At 34.1% G+C, this 21,754-nt stretch overlaps 1 protein-coding gene across 7 annotated transcripts in view; it reads left to right on the plus strand.

Moving 5' to 3' along the window:
* Positions 1 to 16,713: 16,713 nt before the first annotated feature.
* Positions 16,714 to 21,754, plus strand: part of LOC148615193 (AT-rich interactive domain-containing protein 1A-like) — a 39,545-nt gene continuing 34,504 nt past the window's right edge. For 2 of the 7 annotated variants that reach the window (XM_088589855.1, XM_088589858.1), the window contains exon 1: positions 16,714 to 17,920. In XM_088589855.1, coding sequence (XP_088445981.1) covers positions 17,186 to 17,920 — 735 coding nt within the window. In that variant the 5' untranslated portion in view covers positions 16,714 to 17,185. The remainder of the gene's footprint in view (positions 17,921 to 21,754) is intronic. The other 5 variants (XM_088589856.1, XM_088589857.1, XM_088589860.1 and 2 more) reach the window with 4 other exon arrangements.

Consider the following 21,754-nt stretch of genomic DNA (forward strand, 5'->3'; position numbering starts at 1 on the left):
AAGTTACACAATGACGGTTTACCGGAATTCAACAAAGCTTCCTCATCGTTGTATATTTTCTGTGTATGTCAGTTATGGTTATGTAGCTCACGTCTGTCTACTGGCATATTCTTTTCTGCCAGAGCTACTTACAACATGGCAACATTATTTTGGAATCATCATTTTCACTGAACATGTTTTAACGGTATCAGCAATATTTTCATTTTTTTTCAAAAAAAAAAAAAAAAAGTAAAGCAATATTTTCATTTTAAATCACTTGAACTGGAAGAGATAACTTTAGAACTTTTAAAAAATAGTTGACCTATCTATAAATATATGCACATTTGCATCGCACATCATTCAATGTGAGATAATAATTTTCAGTGTGATTATATTTTTACTTCTTTTATGTTTGTTCAATGCAAGGAGTTAAATACAGGTGTGCAATAAGTCCTTGTTCATTTCTACATTGGTAATCCGTAAAGAGCCTGTCCGACTCATCACACGAATGGTGAAAAAAAACTAGTGAACGTCATCCAAAAAGGTGCTTTACAATATTTACATGTGAAAGGTGAAGTGCAGATAAAAACATGGCTAGCTCTCTACGGATTCTGGACATAGGATATGAGGCTGGTCTTAAATGCCTCATAGTCCTCCTGGTCGATCAGTTGTGCTGGTAAGGCGTTCCAGTCTATGAGTGTTCGAACAAAGAAGTGTTTTTTTCTCTGCTCAGTAGTAGAGCCTAGTCTAATGAAACGCCTTTGGTGAAACTGTCTGGTCGTTCTAGTTGGTTGTTGATGTAATCCGGTATCGGTATTGCTACTATTTGATGTACGATTTTGTAAAATAGTAGTAGACGTGATGTTCTTCGTCTATCCTGAAGTGTTGGTAATTTCAGGTCTTCTAGGAGTGTTGTTACTGTCCATGGATCTCGTGAATATTGATGGCCGATGAATCTGGCTGCTCGTCGTTGTATCATCTCCAGCTGATAGATGTGCTTCTGGAGGAAAGGATCCCATACCCTACTGCTATATTCAAGGGTTGGTCTTACTAGGCTTATGTATGCTTGTCTTTTGATAGATGTTGGACAGCTTCCTAGGTTTCTTCGTAGGAACCCAAGTGTCTTATTTGCCTTCGCTACGATGTTACTTATGTGGGTATCCCAAGATAATGTACTTGTAAATTCTACTCCTAGGTATGGATTACGGTGTACTGTCTCAAGTATGTGTCCTTCCATATTGTATTCATATATGATTGGTTGCCTTCCTGTTGTTATTCGAAGGATATAACATTTTGATGGATTAAATATCATCTGCCAGGTCTTAGTCCAATCGACCATGGTGGTGAGGTCCTGTTGTAACTGATGACAGCGATTCATTGATGACACTGCTAGGTATAATAGGCTGTCTTCTGCGAATAGTCTTATTGGCGACTTGATGTTATTGCCGATGCCGTTGATGTAGATAAGAAACATAGGTGGTCCTAAGACTGTTCCTTGTGGCACTCCAGATTTTACGGGACATGATGTTGATTCCTCCCCGTCCACAAGTACTTTTTGATCACGAGTAGTAAGCCAAGACTTAAGCCATCCGTGAATATCTCCTCTTACTCCATAGTAGTCCAATTTATGTAATAGTCTTCTATGAGGTACTGTATCAAAAGCCTTGCTGAAGTCTAATATTAGCAGATCTACTTGTTGTTTGTTATCCAGATGCTTGCTGATTTCTTCAACAGTGATGATAAGCTGTGTTTCACAAGATCTGTTTTTCCTGAATCCGTGCTGGAAGTCTGACAAGATGTTATTTTGCTCTAGATGGTTCGTGACATGTCTGAATAGTATATGCTCCATGATCTTGCATGGTACGGATGTCAAGGATACTGGTCTATAATTAACGGGTTTTGATCTATCGCCCTTTTTAAATAGTGATGTTATATTTGCTGTTTTCCAGTCGTGTGGTACTTGTTGTTGTTTTAATGATTTTTCATAACTGGTCTTTAGATATGGAGCAATTTCATCTGATGTTTCCTTCAAGAATCTACATGATATGTTTGACAGCTGAAATTGTATAAATGAAAATTTGAATTTTAATTTGGGTCAAAAAGTCGACATTTATGGACTTTTATTGGTTGAAAGTAATCCAAGGGTATCACAAATGAAGAAACTAAATAAATATGTATTCGTTATGTTGACCAATGCTTCAGTTTTCTAGTCGGTGGTATCAAAAGTTACCATCACACTTTCGGATTTTGGGTTAAAAGCAAAATATGATTCCCGTACCCAACCGAAAACGCCTAAAGTAACATATTTTACAATATCAAACCTTAAAAATATCTATATTTCAGTGAAATTTGAGTTATTGGGTATATTCTGTTTGATATTATCACAATTAATACTTTTGTGGCTCCTTTGGTGATATGTGGTGATGTTCGTAGACAGAATTAAAATTAAACAATAAAAACGGACTTCGGATTTTTCATGAAAATGGTTGCATAATTCAACTTTACAAAATATAGCACAACGGAAACGTCTATAATATGACTTCATTCAGTGGGTAATTTAATTTTTGATATCATGAAACCAAGAAAAACTAATTTTGAAATAGAAATGTTCAACAATACTGAAAATATCACCTTTACCCCTATAATTCAGGTATCGCAGAATATCAACACTGCGAAACTCGCATGTTTTTGTTTTGAAAATTAAGATAACACTGGTTCGAACATATTTGACCATTTTTGTGCTTCGGATTTTCGTCTTGGGGTTACGTTTGTTTTATAATAGAAAAAATAGTGGCGTTTCGTAATTTCAGATTTTCTTCTATTTGTGTATTTCGCTCGATAATTAATGGCAATTATTTAAGTACTTCTTTGTTTAAGCGTCATGCAAAATGTGTATAAGGTGTGGCACATGAAGAAAAACACAGAGATTTTGGCATTATCCAAGTCTTTATACATCGTAATCTCCAGAAACAACCATTAAATTGTTTATGGGGTTAGCCTTTTCAAGATTTTGATAGACCAAATTGAAATGCACAATGAAAAAAAAATTTCCAGCACTTTTTACCTACATAAGCAGTATAAAATATCTATGTCATAGATGCTTGAGGATAAATTTCAATAGCTTTTCGGTTGTTTCTAGATGTATTTAAGGCATAAAAGACCAAGTTGAAAGAAATACAGTCAGAATGGTACTCAAAATAATATAGTCAAAACAATCTAACAGTGCATTTATATAGTATCATAGCTTTAATTGAAATGAGATCAAATAATGACTTTTTTCAAATCCATATAATTGCAGTTAAATTAGCATATGCCTTTTTCGAGAATTACAGCAGTGCAAGTTCCATGTGCATATCGTAAACAACATTACTTCTATCGCTTCAACAAAGGTAGAGACGTTTATATGGAGGCTTTATTCTATTCATTTTCGACATGACGGTATATTCATAACAACGATTCTTGATAGAATACAGTTATCAGTAGTACTTTGGTTGCATGCCACCATTTGCAATGTCAATTTCGAGTGTCGATTTCCTTCAAGAAAAAAAATCAATATATTTCAGATAGTCAGGGATTGGGATTATAAGGATTAAACACTGATTCACCAGAATTGATGGGTGTGTAAAATCGAACCATTCACTCACAAACCTGACATAAAAGTCCTTCGGACTTCTATTTGTTTTGTGAGTGAAGGGTCCTTTTTTACACCTCCATCATTTTTTTAAAAAGTGTTTAATCCTATAGTAAGTTATGTTTCATACTAGTTCAACATTAAACAAAATTGATTTCAAAGTAGCTGAAGTAAAGAATATCACCCCTATAAACCATGATTAAACTTGCCTCGATATGAACAAAAAAGCATCGTTTATATCACACAATAGTTGTACACAATGCCTTTTTAGCATTACTTATGTCTCAACTGTTTGTCTTTTTCTTTGTTTAAATATGCCAAAAGACGACATTTTCCATCGTTTGTCTTGGAAACGACATGTACATATGTATGTGGTTTTGCAAAACCTATTATGTAAAATTTTGGACTGTTCTAAAGAAAACGTCATTTATGGAATAGTGTTCACTCTGCCGACTTTCATGTGTTGGTGAAACCAAACAAAAGTTGTGCATCAGAATGTCTATCGACCATCTTAAGTTAACTATACATGACCGATGTTTGTCGGTAAAAGTACGTCTCAAATTCTCACAAATTTGTTGTTCCACATGTTTCACCACTACAGGACAAAAAGACAAAGACTGCTATATACCGAACTACAGGTGATTGGCATGTAATCTTGAGTTATTTATTTATTTATTTATTTATTTTTTGGTCACTTTTGGAGGAGCACCTTTACAGCAAATTATCAACATTCCCATGGGCACTAGTTGTACCCCTCTCCTAGACAATCTGTTTCTTTATTCATACGAATCAAAATCCCTTAAAAATCTTTGAAAGATAAGAAGGTTAAAGAAGCTAGATTAAATAATTTCACATATCAACATATTGACATTATTCGATCCATTAACCATCCTTAATTTGGAGAAAGGCTTCCTTCAGTGTCCATTAACTAGGACTAGAAATTAAAGAGACAACTGACACTGCATTCATCTCAGTCTTATAAGATTTTAAAAGTTATTTCCGATATCCAAATCTTATTGAGAAATGTTTTGTTTCTGGCATAAAAGTTAATAGACGATAGATTTTCATTATATCAACAACATTTCTTCTATATATTCCCTCCTTGAAACGTTTACGTTTATCAAAATAGGAGATGTGGTATGATTGCCAATGAGATAGTAAACCACCAAAAGCCAAGTAACAAACTATCAAACGTCTACAGGTCACCACACGCTCTTCAATGATGAAAAAAAAACCATACCATAAAGCAAGCTGTAAAAGGTCCGAAAATAAATGAAGTAAAAGTGTTCATAAAAGACGAAAATCGACCTAATTTATATAAAAAGAATCGTAAAACAAACAAACAAACAAAAAAAAACAACAATACCAATGGACCACGTGTTCTTAGCTCGGGGAAGGCACATAAAGTATGTGGCGGCGTTAAACATATTAACGTTATTTGAGAGCGCTCAACCAGACAAGCTGTATCTACATCGAAAAATCAAAAAGCAACTGATAAGCACATCTTCCCTTTTTAGCTTTTGAGCATCATTTTATAAAATTGCGGTTGACGAGCGTTTTGCGTGCTTTTAAACGCATGGAAGCGTTCCTTTAAATGCACCATAGAAGCGTTCATTCATTAATGATATCTCTCTCATTGTCAAAAAATGTTACCTCTATAACTATGCCGATGATAATGATCCATCATACTCAACGAATCTTTAGAATATGTCCATTCCTCTTTGGAAGAAGATAGTAAGTCCCTAACCTCATGGTTTTTCATTCAACAAAATGCAAGCAAATCCTGAAAAATTACAGGCGATTGCCATTGGAACTAAACTCACTCCACGAAATACAACATTCAATCTTGACGGTAACATCATAATTAAACTGCTTAGTATCACAATTGACTTTAAATTAGATTCCAATAACCACATATCAAATACATGAAAAAGCAGCTCGACAACTAAATGTCCTGAAACGGAAAGGCACGCACTTAAAAAAACATTCAAAGAGTAATCAAGAGAACCAAGATTCTAGAAATCAAAGGAATGTAATACAGGGACAAAGACCAGACACGGAAAACAGACACACACAACAAAGAACATAAAATAACAAAAATAACACATACAAAGTAACAAAAGTAAATGAGAAACTCGACTCCACTAAAAACTTGGAGCATAGACCAGGTGCAACAGTAAGGTGAGCGTCCTCAGCTTTTCTAGAATCACCCGCCGAGTGGCTCATAAAAAGTCAAGTGCAGGGCAGACGAAAGAGGATAGGAAAACTATGATAGGTTGAACAAATCAGTTTTCTTGGTGCAGATGGATACACTGTAACGATCTAAGAGTTCATAAGGACGACCATAAAACTTCGTAGTGATGACTTCAACCTTGTAGCAACATAATCCTGTTCCAGGAGCCTCATTGTAATAAGTCTAGCGCGATGCAAAAAGTCTGCGTAGTTACGACAAGCTCTAGCATAATATATGAGTTGTGATATGAAAACTCCATACGCAGGTGCTGAAGGGATATTGCCACAGATTAAAGGATCTAGCTAAACGGTGTTCCTTCTTTCGGTTCGGATCAGATATAAAATCAGCCTCATAAGAGTGAAGGAATAGGTCAGCAAGTAGAGGAGCACGATTTGTTCCCATTGGAATGCCGACTGTTTGTTGGAAACCGCGTCCACCACAATGGTTGTCGATCAAATATTCCATCATTTTGAAAACATTTTCTTTGGTATATTTGGCAGATGATTTGGAATTTTTATTTTACAAGGTATGACGAATCTCTAACAAGAACTACATATTTGTATCTAGGAGTACCGTCTTTTTGGGAGTAACAACGATTTATAATGTTTTTGAGTCGGGATTGTAACTGAGTATGGGGAATAGAAGTATATTCTGTATTCTATTAATAATATTGAATTGAGGGTTTCCAGAAGACCGTTCGAATTTTTCAGGATCTACATTGAATTAATACCACTGCGGGAGAAACAAGTGTCGTGGTAAGACTGGAGAGCCTCTTTTACAGATGTGAGTATAGAAGTTTTGGAAGAGGTTTGGTGATGCATTTTTCAGATCCAGCTGTGTAGCGTTGTTTGTATGGATCCTTATGGAGTTTAGGAATACAGTGCATAGACGGTAGACCACAATCACCGTCTTAGGTAGAGAGACAAAAAGAGGATATCACAGATTTATGGTTTTCAATTATCTCTTCTTTGGAGAGCTATGGGTCGTATTACTGCTGTTATTTTCTACGTCTTCCTCTGATGATAAAAACATTGGATGTAATGTGTTTTGCAGACAAAAACAATATTATTTTGGGTTTAGCCTGCTGGTACGTCATGTAAAGTAGACAATGTTTTGCTACATCGGGTCTTTGAAGAAATGATGCAGCATTGACACTCATTGACCTACCTAAAACTTTCGTTCGTTTCAAATTTAAAGACACCACTGCCTTTACCCACTCTGACAGCGATTCGATATCTTCTTCTTGTCGTTTTATCTATTTTCTTGCGTAGTCCTCCACGGCATCCATAAGAAATTTGTTAAAGTTATAATTCCAATTGATATAGCGTGGTTCACGGTACTTGGGACCTTTAGAAAGAACCTTACGGAGAGATTCGTTTTCGATGATGTTTAAATCTTCCAAAAAGACATGACAGGAAGGACCATATTTTAATGGAAAGTGTTTGCAGGAACAGTTTGATAGTTTGGCCTTGAAATCCTCAATCTCGAGGTCCTGCAGTAGCTTTTTATAATTGGAAATTTTGGATGTAATAGGTGAAGTGTAGGAATAAGAAGTTATCGGTATTGGTTTGTCTTTGAAATACGAGGGATGTTTGTTCGTGACGTTTTGTGGTGGAGAATGTTAGCCAAATTAATTGCATCTATACCTTTATTGACATCGGCAGTGGAAGAAATGACCGTTTGTTCTTCATCTTGACCTTTTACACAAACTGTTTAAAGAGTCTGTGAAAATCGATATCCGAAATGATGGTCACAAGTCTGTAAAATAATAAAATTCTAGCGGAAATCAAAAGAATGTATTACAGGGATAAAGACCAGACGTGGAAAACAGACACACACAACAAAGAATATAGGTAACCAAAATGATGCATGCAAAATAAGAAAACTAAATGAGAAACTCGGACTCTACTAAAATCTGTCTAATTTCAGCTACTGTCCCCTAGTATGGCATATCTGCACAGAACACTTCACTAACATAACTGAAAAAAAAATATAAGTTTATTTATGATGACAGCTTATACACTGCTCTGCTCGAAAAAAAAAAAACTACCATCACTAAAAGTACGTAGAATGAAAATAATGGCATCAGTCTTTCAAAATACTCAACAACTCTGGTCCTTAATTTGTCATGATTTGGTTGATTTTTAAAAGAATTCATATAGTTTCAGGTACAAAGGCTGAAATTCCACGTCCGAGAGGTGTGGTAAGAGGAGTTTGTTATACGAGGCAACAAAAACCTGGAACTCCACGCCAAACGAGGCAAGGAGTCCGTCTACTTTCGGACATAATAAAAATTTCATGCCTACTTGGTGTTTTCTGAAAAGTATTCTTGCAGTGCCAGCCGATATTCTTAGTTTTTGCTGCCATGTGGCCATTCTCTCAAACCTGCGTGTATGCTGCTTTTCATTTTGTTTACTTCCTTTTATTTTAGATTGTTTTAGTTTATGTGCTGCTTTCTTTAGTTCGTATGCTCGTGCTGCTTTTATTTAATTGTTTGTGCTAAACATGCTTAATGTACGACTGATATAGTGCTTTCACATATGTCTTGTGTATGTATGTGCTTGCTTTTTTTTTTGTTTGAAAATATCCATAGTCGATTTTAAGAGCTCAACAGAGCTCGTGTTACTCATGTTATATTGTATATATTTTACGCCGACTCCAAATCAAAATTACTTCCTTTCTTACTTGGTTTATTTATTGCAGTAAGTTTGTCCGGTGGCATTCTATGCTTTATGCTGCCTGTTTGAGTTGCAATTTACCGGAAAATATTAACCGTAATAAAAGCAGGAAGTTTAGCGCTTGAAACCTGGTTTAACTCCTCATTTCTATCAGAAACGCCTGTACTAAATCATGATCAGGATCATTTTGGTTGTCTCCAATTTTAGCCTTGATGTCGTCTTTTGTCTTACTTTTCTTTTTAATAATTTCTTTTGACTATTGCCTACAATTGATCTTTTTGGTTATTTCTTTTAACTGTTGCCTACAATTGATCTTTTTGATTATTTCTTTTGACTATTGCTTAGAATTGATCTTTTTTGTTATTTCCTGGTTATTTTTCTTGACTATTGACTGCAACTGTTCTTTTTTTTTTCTACACTTAGAAATCAATGGTAGGGGAAAACTATTGACCAGACTTTACGACAAACCTGATGACTTTTCATTCAGAATTGTCAACTTTCCTTTCATCTGTGGCAACATCCCTTCGGCTCCTGCGTATGGAGTGTTCATATCACAACTCATACGTTATGCCAGAGCTTGCCGAAACTACGCAGACTTTTTGTATCGCGCTAGAACTCTAACAAATAGGCTTCTGGAACAGGGTTATGTTGCTACAAGATTGAGCAACTCGGCGGGTGTTTCTAGAAAAGCAGAGGACGCTTACCCTACCGGTGCACCTGGTCCATGCTTCCAGTTTTTAGTGGGGTCCGAGTTGCTCATTTACTTTTGTTACTTTGTATGTATGATTTTAGTTACTTTATGTTCTTTGTTGTGTATGTCTGTTTTCCATGTCTGGTCTTTGTCCCTGGATTACATTCTTTTGATTACCGCTGTAACCTTGGTTCCCTTGATTAATCTTTCAGGTAGTTTGAATATTCTTTGGTAGGCTCGTCAAAGATGAAAGATCAGATACTACATAAATGTATTGTATCATATAAAAGTTAATTTAAACTAAGGTGTAACTAAGAATTGACATTAACGGGTGAAATAGGGAAAATCTGAGATTCTGAAAACCCCTCTTTTTATAATTACATAACAATCGTAACTCCAAAGGGACGAGCAAGGGACTAAAATTGGCCAGATATGTTGGAAACTTGATTCTAAATGCCAAGATAAAAATGTGAGAGTGTTGGTATGCTGTGAATTAGCATTTTATTTTGTACTAAGACCTTTTTAGGGCTAGGTGTAACATTATTTTTGTAGATTTTTTTTATTGTTTTCTTGGTTTCATGGTGTTTCTTAGAATATCAAATCATTTATCGAATTACACTATACCTGAGACGTTTTCGTTTTGCAATGACATATAGAATCGAATTTATGCAACTTTTTATGGAAAATTTTAGTAATTTTTGCAAAATCCTGACAATAAAAATCGCCACGAATCATCAAAAGAGCCCAAAAAGTATTAATTTCATATGATGATACTTTACATAAAATATCCAAGAAGCCATTTTTGAAATAAAGCATAAACAGTCTAGATATTCTGACATTGTAAATATATTTACAACGCCTGAATATCTAGACTTCTTATGCTTTATTTTTCGACAGGGTAGGGGAACATATTTGCATTCAACCTAAAACCGTAACTCTATAATAGAATTGAGGCCGCAACTTGTACTTGCTTTAATTCCTTAGAGACCCTGGAATCCATGATGATACCTGCATATTTTGACTGACTTTGTTCAGCATGTTCTGAATGTAGATTGTAGTATAAAAGACCTAATAAATTTGGATTTTTGCATCAACTAAGTGGGGGAAATACAAAAAAATGCTTCAGCTTATATTTTTTCGACAAATTAATTTTTTTACGGTACATGTGCAGATCTCACAATCTATGGGACAAAGAATAAGCATGCAGGTCTCACAATCCACGGGACAAAGACGAGATTGTGAAGACCTCACAATGCACTCACGAGATTGAGCAGACCTCACAATTCAGGGGACAAGGACGACACAGGGCAAATATTATAACTTTAGGGGACAAACAGGAGGTAAAAACAAATATCACAACCCAGGCGGCAAAGACGAGGTTTAACAGATATCATATTCCAGGGGATAAAGACAATCAGATTTTACAATTTAGGAGATAGACAAGATGGATCAGATTTCACAATATATGGAGGACATAGATTGGCCAATACAGCTCTTACAATCCAGGAGGCAAAGACGAAACAAAGCAGGATTTAAAATAAATTGTCATTATGCTCATCCAAACAAAAAATGACATCGGATAATAAACTGTATCACAGAAAGAGTTAAAGATTAAAATAAACCAATCATATTAATATTGCATGTTTCGGTATGCTGTAAAAGAGTTTCAAAGATTAATCTCTTATCTGCAGCATTAGAACCAAATACATAGGAAGCTCGAATTTAAACAAGTGATCGGAATGGTAAAGGTTAGATAAAATTTACAAAACAATTAGATATTAACCACTTTGACTGAATGTTCACTGTTAATGCGTTTCGTGTTCAGTCTCTATAATTTCTCCAGTAGTGCTAGAGGTTGTCTGGCAAGCTATTTTCTGACTTGGTGCCATCCTGTTGGGGTATGGAGGAACGGAATTCCAACCTTTTACGTTGTTGGAGATACTATGCAATACATGTATAGCCTGTAGTAGAATGTAGACACATATTCAACCATTGAACTATGCAGCTCTAAAATTTATTTCTATTGCTTATATGTCCCTTTTTAGCAGAATATTTACAAATACGTTTTATAAAGATTCTCTGGATTTCAAAGAATGAACAAATATCATTAAATTTCTGAATGAACTCAAATAAACTTCTTGTTGTAAATCGTTGATATTCAAATTCCAATATTATAATTTTGAATGACATTCAATTTATCTTTAAACACGTGCTATCGTGGCATTGTGCAAATTTGTGTGATATTCAGGTTCGTTGTTGGTTTACATGGAATTTCTTGGTGAATGAACACAAAACTATCTGACACCCTTCATAATTGAATTAGTCTTTCCATTCAGTTTCTATATTTCAACTCGAAATTCAACTGCCAGTCAAATCGTCCGAACTTAAGCTACAATCCTTGAAAACAATTCCACATTCCTCTCAACTAGCCACAACTAACTTCACTGATAAGCTACTGCTCCTCTGCTACAAATTGCTGCATAGACACCTAATATATGTGTCCTGTAACAGCACTCAGTTTCCGGGTACTTAGATTCAGAGACAGGTTCGTACATTAACATATACGTGAAATTCTTAGAATATGATCTCATCGATTAGTTTTGTTGAGGGAAACACCATAGTCGAGCACTTTTAAGTTCCCCGGAGCACCTACAGCACTGTTAATTACAAATAAATCTTGATAAACCTAGTTTTATATTAGATCTATCAATTGTTCTATTCAGTCACTGCATCCTGCAAATAGAATGGTCATTATAAATATACCCCAAATCTTGCATAATATGGTGATATGGGCTGGAAGCCTTGCATAGTGAAACCATGGTCATGTATCTTTAGAATGTAGTTACGATTTACAAAATTGTGTAATGACAGATTGAACAAGAAAGTTTTTTTTTCTGCGGGCTAACAGACATTGTATCAATCGAATAAAAAAGTGGAACTTTAGAGTCCATAGTAAATTTAGAGTGTTGAATGTTAACCATTTTTGTAATACTGACTTTATTTTTGATAAAAGCTCTATAAAAAGCTTGAAGATATAGATTTTGATATCTTTAAAAATAAATGGCATCATGATTTAAATATAAATAGTCGCAGTATTCTGCGAACATATAGAATTTTTAAACATGAATTTGGTGCAGAAAAATATTTAAAATGTCAAATTCCTGCCCGGTTCGGAAGTGTTTTTTTTTCTAAATTTTGCTGCGGCTTTGTACCATTACGAATAGAGACTATTGGATATGAAGGTATTTTATGTGAAAATAGTCTTTGTTTTAATGATACATGTCGAAGTAACAATAATATTGAAGATGAGAAGCCTAAGTATTTTCATTCTAATCTTAAAGAGGTTTATTTCAGGTTTCCCGACAGTACTATTTTCCTGCAGCGATGTAAGAGATAATTACAGGGACTCAGAATAGGTTTTACAAATCTACGCTCAGGTGACTGCTAACAATTCTGATCTCCGATAGGCATTCCTCATTTTTTTAATATTTTGAAAGGTTGTCACATAAAGACTCCCCCTTTTTCTTTACATACTTCGAAGAAATTTCAATAATTAGTGTTCTTTAAATAGTTTGACAAAAGGAGACATTTCCTGTAAGACTCAATTATCTCGAAGTAATGTTCTGTGATATTGTTTTTAATGCTTTAATAATTTTTTTGTGTCACGTCTCCTTTAAGAAAAAGTATGAACAGGTACAAACTCTCGAGGGCTAAATAGGAAAAAAGGTCAAGATCTGCAATTCAATTTTCGTGATTATTTGACTTATCACTGGAAAGAAAAAAGTTTGTTTAAAAAACAATTCTCCTGGATATATATTTAAAATTTTATTTTCAATGTACTCTAACACATCATATAAAACAAAATTTTTAAATGGACTCAGCTCAACATTTCCCTCTGAACGCCGTGTTAAACAAGGTGACGTGTTGAGTCCTCTTCTGTTTAATTTCTTTATTGACGGCTTAGTAAAACATCTTAACCAACCCAGTTTGGATCCAGACTCTTTTATAAATATACTGTTATATGCTGATGATATTGTATTATTGTCTGAGAGCCAATCAGGGCTACAAAATTGTCTAAACAAATTATATACATATTGTGATTCATGGAATCCTCATGTTAACACTGATAAATCTAAAGTTATAGTGTTTAATTCAAATGGGAAAAGTCATAAAAATACATTCCTATATAATAATTTGAATATTGAAACTGTGTCACACTATAACTACTTGGGCATCACTATGAAACATAACGGTAATTTTAATTTAGCTATAAATTCACTAACTGAAAAAGCAAGAAAAGCATTATATAAAATTAGAAAAATTGTGGGTATGAATAACCCTTGTAGACTCCTGGAAAAATTATTTAATTCACTTATTTCTCACACTCTATTATATTGTAGTAAAATTTGGGGTTTTGGTGTATCTTTGAAAGATTCTGACCCATTTGAAAAAAATACATATCAAATTTATTAAAGAGATATTAAGGGTCCACTGTAAAGCCCCCAGTGATGCTTGTAGAGCTGAACTGGGTAGACTTCCCCAGAAAAGTAAAATAAACATTGCAGCTATTGGGTATTTAAATCACATTTTATCTGATCAAAACACTCTAATATATGAACTATATAATACAACCAGATTGTCAAATTTATGGACAAAACAAATTGAAGGATTACTAAACTCCCTGGGATATAGTTATTTAATAAATCAACAAAACTTGCTTAAGCTACACTTGGAGCAAATCAAACAAAGAATTATTGACCAGTGTATCCAAGAACAAAATCCCATAATATATAGCTCTTCCAAATTGTCATTTTTCCAAAGAGTCTATGAAATGGGTATAAGACCAGCTTACGTAGACAAATTATCTTGTTTATCTGATAGATCTTATCTGTGCAAACTTAGAATTAGTGCACATCATTTAATGATTAAAAAAGGAAGACATTTGAACATTCCTAGAAATAATAGATTATGTCCAGTTTATAATAGTGAAAACATTGAAGATGAAATACACTTTTTATTTAGTTGTAGTGAATATAATACACAGACAAATATGTTTCAAAATAAAATTTGCAACTCTCTTCCTGTTCTTAAAGTGTCTTCCTCCTTCACATCTAAATGCCTTCTAAGGAAAACTTTATTATAATTATTTCATATTTCTCAGTATTCTATTGAATGCTCTTGAACGCCAGTATGGCGTCTGCGGAGCGGCACTCCAATGGGTTGATTCCTATCCGAGACCTCGCAGTTGTAGAGTTACTGTAAAGTCGGTCGTTCATCACAACGGGAATTAGACTGTAGTGTTCCTCAGGGAAGTTGTTTTGGTCCATGGCTATATCTGACCCAGGGACAATATTTGACATAGTGCCTCCATCAGTTACTAAGCTAAAGATGAACAATTCAAAAACAGAATTTATTCTTTTCGGGAGCCGGTCACAACTTGGCAAGTGTTCTACTAAAGAAATTTCTATTTGTGGCGAAAAAATTAAGTCAGAAAACTGTATCAGATATCTGGGTGCTTTTTTGGATGACGCTCTAAATTTCAAATAACATATAAAAAGGAAATGTAGAACAGCCATGATAATTTTTTTCAAGATAAAAAGTATTCGAAAATATTTGTCAAAAGAAGCCACGGAAACTCTAGTGTTATCTTTAGTTGTTTCACATTTGGATTATTGCAATTTTATTTTGTATGGTATTTCTCAGAACGAATTGTTAAAACTTCAACGCATTCAAAACATGTGCGCCAAATTGGTATTGAATCGCTCAAAGTATGAGAGTTCTAAACATGCTCTATATGATTTACATTGGCTGCCAGTAAAAGCTCGAATCAGTTTTAGAATATTAACATACATGTACAATTGTTCTGTTGGTAATGCACCCTCATATTTAATTAGTTTATTGTCTCCTCAAGTGTCTAAACGTACACTAAGGTCATCAGAGTCTTCTGTAGGTTGTTACGTTATTCCTTTTAACAAGAAGAAATCATTTTCAGATAGAAGTTTTTGTACTATCGGTCCTAAATTATGGAATGAGTTACCAGTTAGCATAAGAAATTCCAAATCTGTTGATATTTTCAAAAGTCAATTAAAGTCACTGTATTTTGAAGATTATTTTTCATTATTCTGCGCTAAAATAGTTGTAAGTTAACAGTGTAAGATGCCAGTTTTATTATTGGTATAAGTATATATATGTTTTGTACAGTTGCTCTGTTGTATGTTCATATTTTTATTTTTTGCATTGTACAACGCCATTGAATATACATTGTGTAGGCGTTTAATAAAATAACAAAGTTTCAAAGTTTCATATATCTTTGCATATAATGGGCCTTAACCATTTCTTATATCCGAGTTTGAACCAATAAAATATTTGTATTTGTATTTGAAAATATGACCAAAAAAAAAATCATGCTTGGTATGCAGTGGTGAGTATGACAAAAAAAAATTCAGTAGATGGTGAAAAAATTGTTTCTGATAGACCCTGAAAAAAAATACAAGTAAAAAAGTTTGTCCCAGAAAAACATCTATTGAAAATACCCAGAAAATCAAATGGTTGTTGCCCTAGTTCATTACTGTGGTTGTAGGCTTGTAAAAATTCCTAGTTTAATATACTTATTCGAAGTGGAATCCGGAATTGTTTGTGGGACTCGGGAGATTTTGACGAGTCCCACAAACTTCTTGTTTTATAAGAAATTTGTAATCAAAATTGATTAATCGGGCCATGTGATTCAGCTAATCAAATATTTCTATTTCTATAAAGTAAAACTATCACTTCAATCATTTATAGAACACATCCGGTTTCAAATTACATGAAAACATAGGTACTCTGTAAGAACATGTAATATCAGTACTGTCTCGCATTTGAAAAGGTATGGTTAGAAATAGTGACTTATTCCCCTTTCGTGGTATTTCACCGTTACTTGCGACGGGAGGATGTTTTATAACGGGAACAGCTTAGCTCATTCTTCAGATATGAATTTTATCTCTTAGTTTCGCTAAAAATTCACCCAAGTTACAAATTTTGCTAAAGATTCTCATTTTCTTTCGTTTCAGTTAAGTTTGAAAAATCTTAGTCAATAAACAACCACATGCGATCTATGCACCAATACTGTCAAGGAAAAAATGAAAACAGATACATTTGCATGCTCAATAATATCAGATTTTCCCGTCTGATTGACGTCAATAGTAAGCCTTCAGGCAATGAAAAGCTATTCCATTCATCTCCCTGGGGTAAAGGTTAAAGTGTCTTTCCAACATACCTGATTTGTAAAAATAGCTGAAAAATAGCAAATTTAAGTATGAACAGCAATTTCATCGTAGATTTTTGAAATGAAATAATGAATTATATACCCATAAATTTCATAATCGATTTTTTTCACAACTTGCACGAGGGGGGTTAAAAGAACAGCTAATTGAACAAGCTGTGTTGAAAAGAAATGCCTCGGACGCTTCACAACTCAATATTTGTATATCTGCGCTCAGTGGACAATTTACGCAAAAGAATTCCCGAATTTGATAGAAGTCATGCTCCGAGTTAAGAACGTATAATTTGACACAGGAAACGATTGGTACTTATTGAAAAGTAAAAGTATGAGTTATAAGCAATAAATTCTAAGTCCCTATAGAGGCGTATGAATCGCTACACTCGTCAGATATTCCCGCTTATTGAAGAGAACAACATAATACACTGTTTGATAAGACCATGCTGCCATCTGACTAAGATTTGTCCCTACTGCAATCTGCCTCCTATTCAATACATGCGTGTTTATTGACAATTAAAGGACGCATCGCTGTACAAGAAAAGTCTCCAGGAACATGTGAGTTGATTATTCATAGATGTCACGGTCAATTTCTCGCTCTAGAAGGGTGGGTAAATAGAATTATGTTGAAGAAACTTTTCAGTGTGTGCAACAAAGACAGGAAATTGAAACAACTGGAGCTAACCGGAGGGCCAAGAACTTTTCGGTAAGTCGAAGTATGGAAAATGTTGGCCCTGGTAAAGGGCAAAATAGACAAGTAAAGAGCAAGAAGCTCAAATCGCCGAAGAATTTACGGGGAAATACAATGGACTCGTTTCAAGATGGAGGCCAACAAAACATGAGCAATGAACAAGGCGAATACTTTAATCAAATGGAAGGGCCTAACATGAATGATATGAATAACTTTCCCCCATCATCTAGGGAACAGATGATGGGGGTTGACAGTTACGGTAGAATGAACCCCATGATGCATCCAGGCCAAATGCAGGGGTACAATCCCTACAATCGTGAAAACTTTAACCCAGGCGATCAACATGGCGGAATGACAGGAAGTTCAGAAATGGTAAATCAAAATACTTTTCAGGCTGGTTATATGCAGCCTGGCATGAAGAGTGGTCACCCAGGAAATGCCAAGTCAAATATGATGCCCATGAGACCTCAGATGGGACCAGGGGGCCCTGGAATTCCACAGAACTACCCACAAGGACCAAGATCTATGATGTCAGGACAAAGCATCTCTCAGCAGTCTGGACCTACTCCAACACTAAACCAATTACTCCAGACCCCAAACACACCTGGACGAATGCATGGGAATGAGTATGGTGGTTTTCATCAAAAAGGGGGACCTGACATACAGTCACAAGGTTCCCCTTACAACATGCAGCAAGGTTGGAGTGGTAATCGACAACCAGGCAACTTTCCACAAGGTCCAGGAACTCCCTACAGGGGCCAGGTAAGAACAATTTTATCTACTTTCACTTTGACTTTGGGAAGTCATTAACAACCATGTGACATTAATCTATTGATCATGTTTGTATTGCCCGCCAGAGTTGTAAATAATCTTATCAATCTGGTTACATAATTAACTTTTCCTGTAGTGCTTTTACAATCCTTTGTATATATCTTTAAAATGATCATGTCAAATGATGCATGCATTTTACTGATGTTTACTTCTGCATTATTTTATTGCATGAGTAAAAAATCAATTTTGAATTTGGAGGCACAATGTTAACATGATTGACCTTTATCTGATTGGCTGGTAAGACCATAAAACAATCAATTAATCTCTGTGCTAGGATAATCTATTTGTGTTGATAATAAAAGCAGAGAAGTTGGAATTCCCCTAAAATGTTGAATATTATCCAAGAAAATGAAAGTAACCCACTGTTGACAGTTGTTTGATTTGTGTGTACATGTTTATGGTTGGTTAGGTTTATAATGGTGCAGTAGTACAATTAATGAAATTGAAATTAGAATATATTTGAATCGTTCTAGCAGTTCACAAGGCTGTTATGTTGAAGATTAGTTAAGATATTCTTGTACTTTAGTGGTCTTCATACTCAAATATTTGATAATGATAAATGTGCTGATTTTGGGAGTTGTGACTTGCACCATTTTGGATTTAGGGATCAGATACAAGCATTTTCTTGCTGTTCAAACAATAACTAAAGTAAATTGAAGTTATGCCACAAGGTTTATAACTATTATATGATGTGATAATGTCTTGCCTTGGTTTATTTGAGACAATCCTTCTATTTTGTAAGAAAGTTTTTTTTTGTAATTGACAAAATTTAGTATTGTGATCTGTTTTAATGTCCAATTTAAAATTAATACAGACTTTTTCCCAGAGTTGAAATTGAAATTTTGGATTTTTTTATTAGGATTTCGTAACTTGATTCCTCTAACCTTACTATGATTTGGCCAAATAAAAAAAAATATGTGTAGATCGCTTGTCACTTGTTTAAATAGAATAGGGTTGGTAGGTCCGTAATTCATTATTTTTTTAATCAACCCGTGAGGTCTGCTTGAAATGTCGCTATGTCCAGAAAAAGATTTAAGCTTAAGTGTTCATTGAAAATATTTTAACAACAAGTGATCACTAGACAATCATCACAAACAGGAATGAAACATTGACAGGCTTTGAATTTTTGGCTTTAATTTGTCTCCTGACCACAGCTAGGATCTGTTTGGGGACTGGAACCACTCATACTTTTTATTTGGCCTTTCTTTCTCTATGTAGCTGAATTTCACCTTTGTAAACCTGATTTTACCAATACAGTTCTTTTAATAACTATATTTACAATTTTGCAAAATTCTGCAAAACAGAAGGTGACATCCAAATGCATGAAGAAAAAAAGAATTTTCTGTCAGTTCTGTTCTCAGTCTTTTTTTCTTTAACACACAATTTGAACTCGAGTTCTGAATTTATTTTTGAAAGCTAAATTTGCTTTCTGCAATTTTTCAAAGCATGTAGTGAAGCTTTTTAAGTTGCTAATATTGTTAGTGACTTCTTGCACTCGTTATTTCAGTACTTTATATTCATATATGATTTGCATAATTATATATTAATACTCCATGTAATGCTCCAGATCTGTGCCATATTTACCACCATAGTGTCATAGTTCTAGCTTAATACGAGATAAAAATGTACTTCTGAAATATCATACATGTGTGTTCTACCTGTGTTTCTTGCTTGTATGAGAATGGGAAGTTTACATGAAATGATAGGTTAGCATTGGACATTACCCAGTTTCCGATTCAGGTACAGGAGCTTGTTACAAGACTATATAGGTCAAATACATTAGCACGGCCCTGATATCTGTGGGTATTCATTGCCAGTTGTTTAATTGGGTTCCTAATCTGGTTCCCTGGTCAATATCATAAGTGACCTAAAGATCGCTACCAAAGTACCTCTAACATATAGTTTACATTAAAAGATGCAAAGATCGGTTAGCATTGAATTTATGTAACATTACTTAGTTTCCAATTCAAAATACAGGGGTCCTTTACAATTGACTAAGTATATGTCATACATGTATATATTATCAGGACCCTGAAATCTATGTATAGCCATTTCCAATTGTTTAAGCTGGTTCCAGGTAACTGAAAACATTCAGGTCATCACAGTTACGAAAGAGTATGCAATCATTTGAAGGGAACCAAGATTTTAGTGGAAGTTACCTTCTTTTAGAGAATATTGCATTTGTGCCATTTTGGATTTGAAAGTAAGCCAAAATTAGTGACAGAGAATATTTGAGGATTAGTGTCTTTGATTTTGTTAGGTCTTGAAAAGTACATGTAAGGAGTTATTTAGACTAACAAAAATAACAAGTTTTTAATTTATTTAGTTGTTCTGGCATTAGATGCTTTCTTGGTCTCTGATTAAATATTAAAAAATGTGTGATGTTTTTGGATCAATCCTTCTTAAATTTTTAAATTTTATATAAGAATTTGTTCCAAAACATAATTTCTTGGAATGTATCAAAGGGAATCTATAATTTTTATTTTGAAAGAATGTCAGTTATATTATTGTTTTGAAAGGTCTGTACAGTGTAGAATGTATCTGTAAGTTACCATATTAGTTTCAAAGTTAAGTTAATCTTAATTGTTTAAAATGGTCATGCATGTATCTTTCTCCATTGTTAGGCTTTATTTATGGAGTTGCTGCATTGTATAAGGCAGCAATATTACTCAAGTAAATGTACATTTTATTATTCTTTTCAAAATGTCATTGAAAGTGAAAGTAAATAAATCAAATAAACCCCAGACATAGTACCTGTAATTTGTTTTTGATTAAGTGGTAAATATTCTATTACCTGTACCTGAATGAACTTCGGCACTACATACAGATTATGTTAATTAGCCATGTGCTTTTGTGTGAATTTGATTGGTCATCGAAGGATGTCAACTTACTACAGTGTGTAAATAGCTTTGGAGATTATTGTCATTCAAGATAATAGAAACTGATATGTTCCAGTTAAGTGACTGGCTTTGTTAGTTTTCCAATATTTATTATGACATTGAGGCAATAAGATTACAGGCCCTTTGTATGTGGTAAAAGTAAACTTTTCAGTACATTGGTGATATATATGTTTTGTAGTTACCCTGTACTGGTGATTTTCATCCTTGATCTTTTTTATATTTGTTTCTTATTACTTCATTACTTTAAGTCTATGCATTTTTAGTTGAATACTGCATGAAGTGTTATGTTTTGCAGTTAGTGTTTTTTTTAATGACAAAGTGAATAATAAAAAAGCCCTAAAGGTACATGAAAAGTTGTGTCTCCCTTTAATTAAAAATATTTCTGTTGACAATAACATTCCCTATAAACAATAGGGTCAATATTTTTCTTCGTTTTATTTCTTGTAGTGCAGTGTACAAGGAAAATGTTGGAAACACCATGTGCATCATTCTGTCTGTCTAAATTTAGTCTCTATCCTGGCAACCACATATACTTACATATGTACTTGATGTGTTTGATTTAGTATATATTGCTTTATAGTGATAGGGGAATACATGTATGTCGCAGGCTGTTTTGGTTGCTGTCATATATTTACCTTTTTTTGTAGAACTTTGAATTTTTCAGCACATGTGAATGATAGTTATAATGTCAGCTGCAAAAAACCTAAAGTCTAAAAATAAATTTCCATGTTTCCACTAATCCTACCAACACTATTTTTTTTGTGCTTACCCTAAAGATTTTTTGCTATTTTGACAAGCATTATGAAAGTGTCCAAAACAAAGCTGGCAAGAACTTCTGAAAAAATTGAGTTAGTTTTGCTACCCA

Source organism: Perna viridis, chromosome 6 (genome assembly GCF_037379345.1).
Source record: "Perna viridis isolate PV_CMFRI_1.1 ecotype Kerala chromosome 6, ASM3737934v1, whole genome shotgun sequence".
In the NCBI taxonomy this organism is placed as follows: domain Eukaryota; kingdom Metazoa; phylum Mollusca; class Bivalvia; order Mytilida; family Mytilidae; genus Perna; species Perna viridis.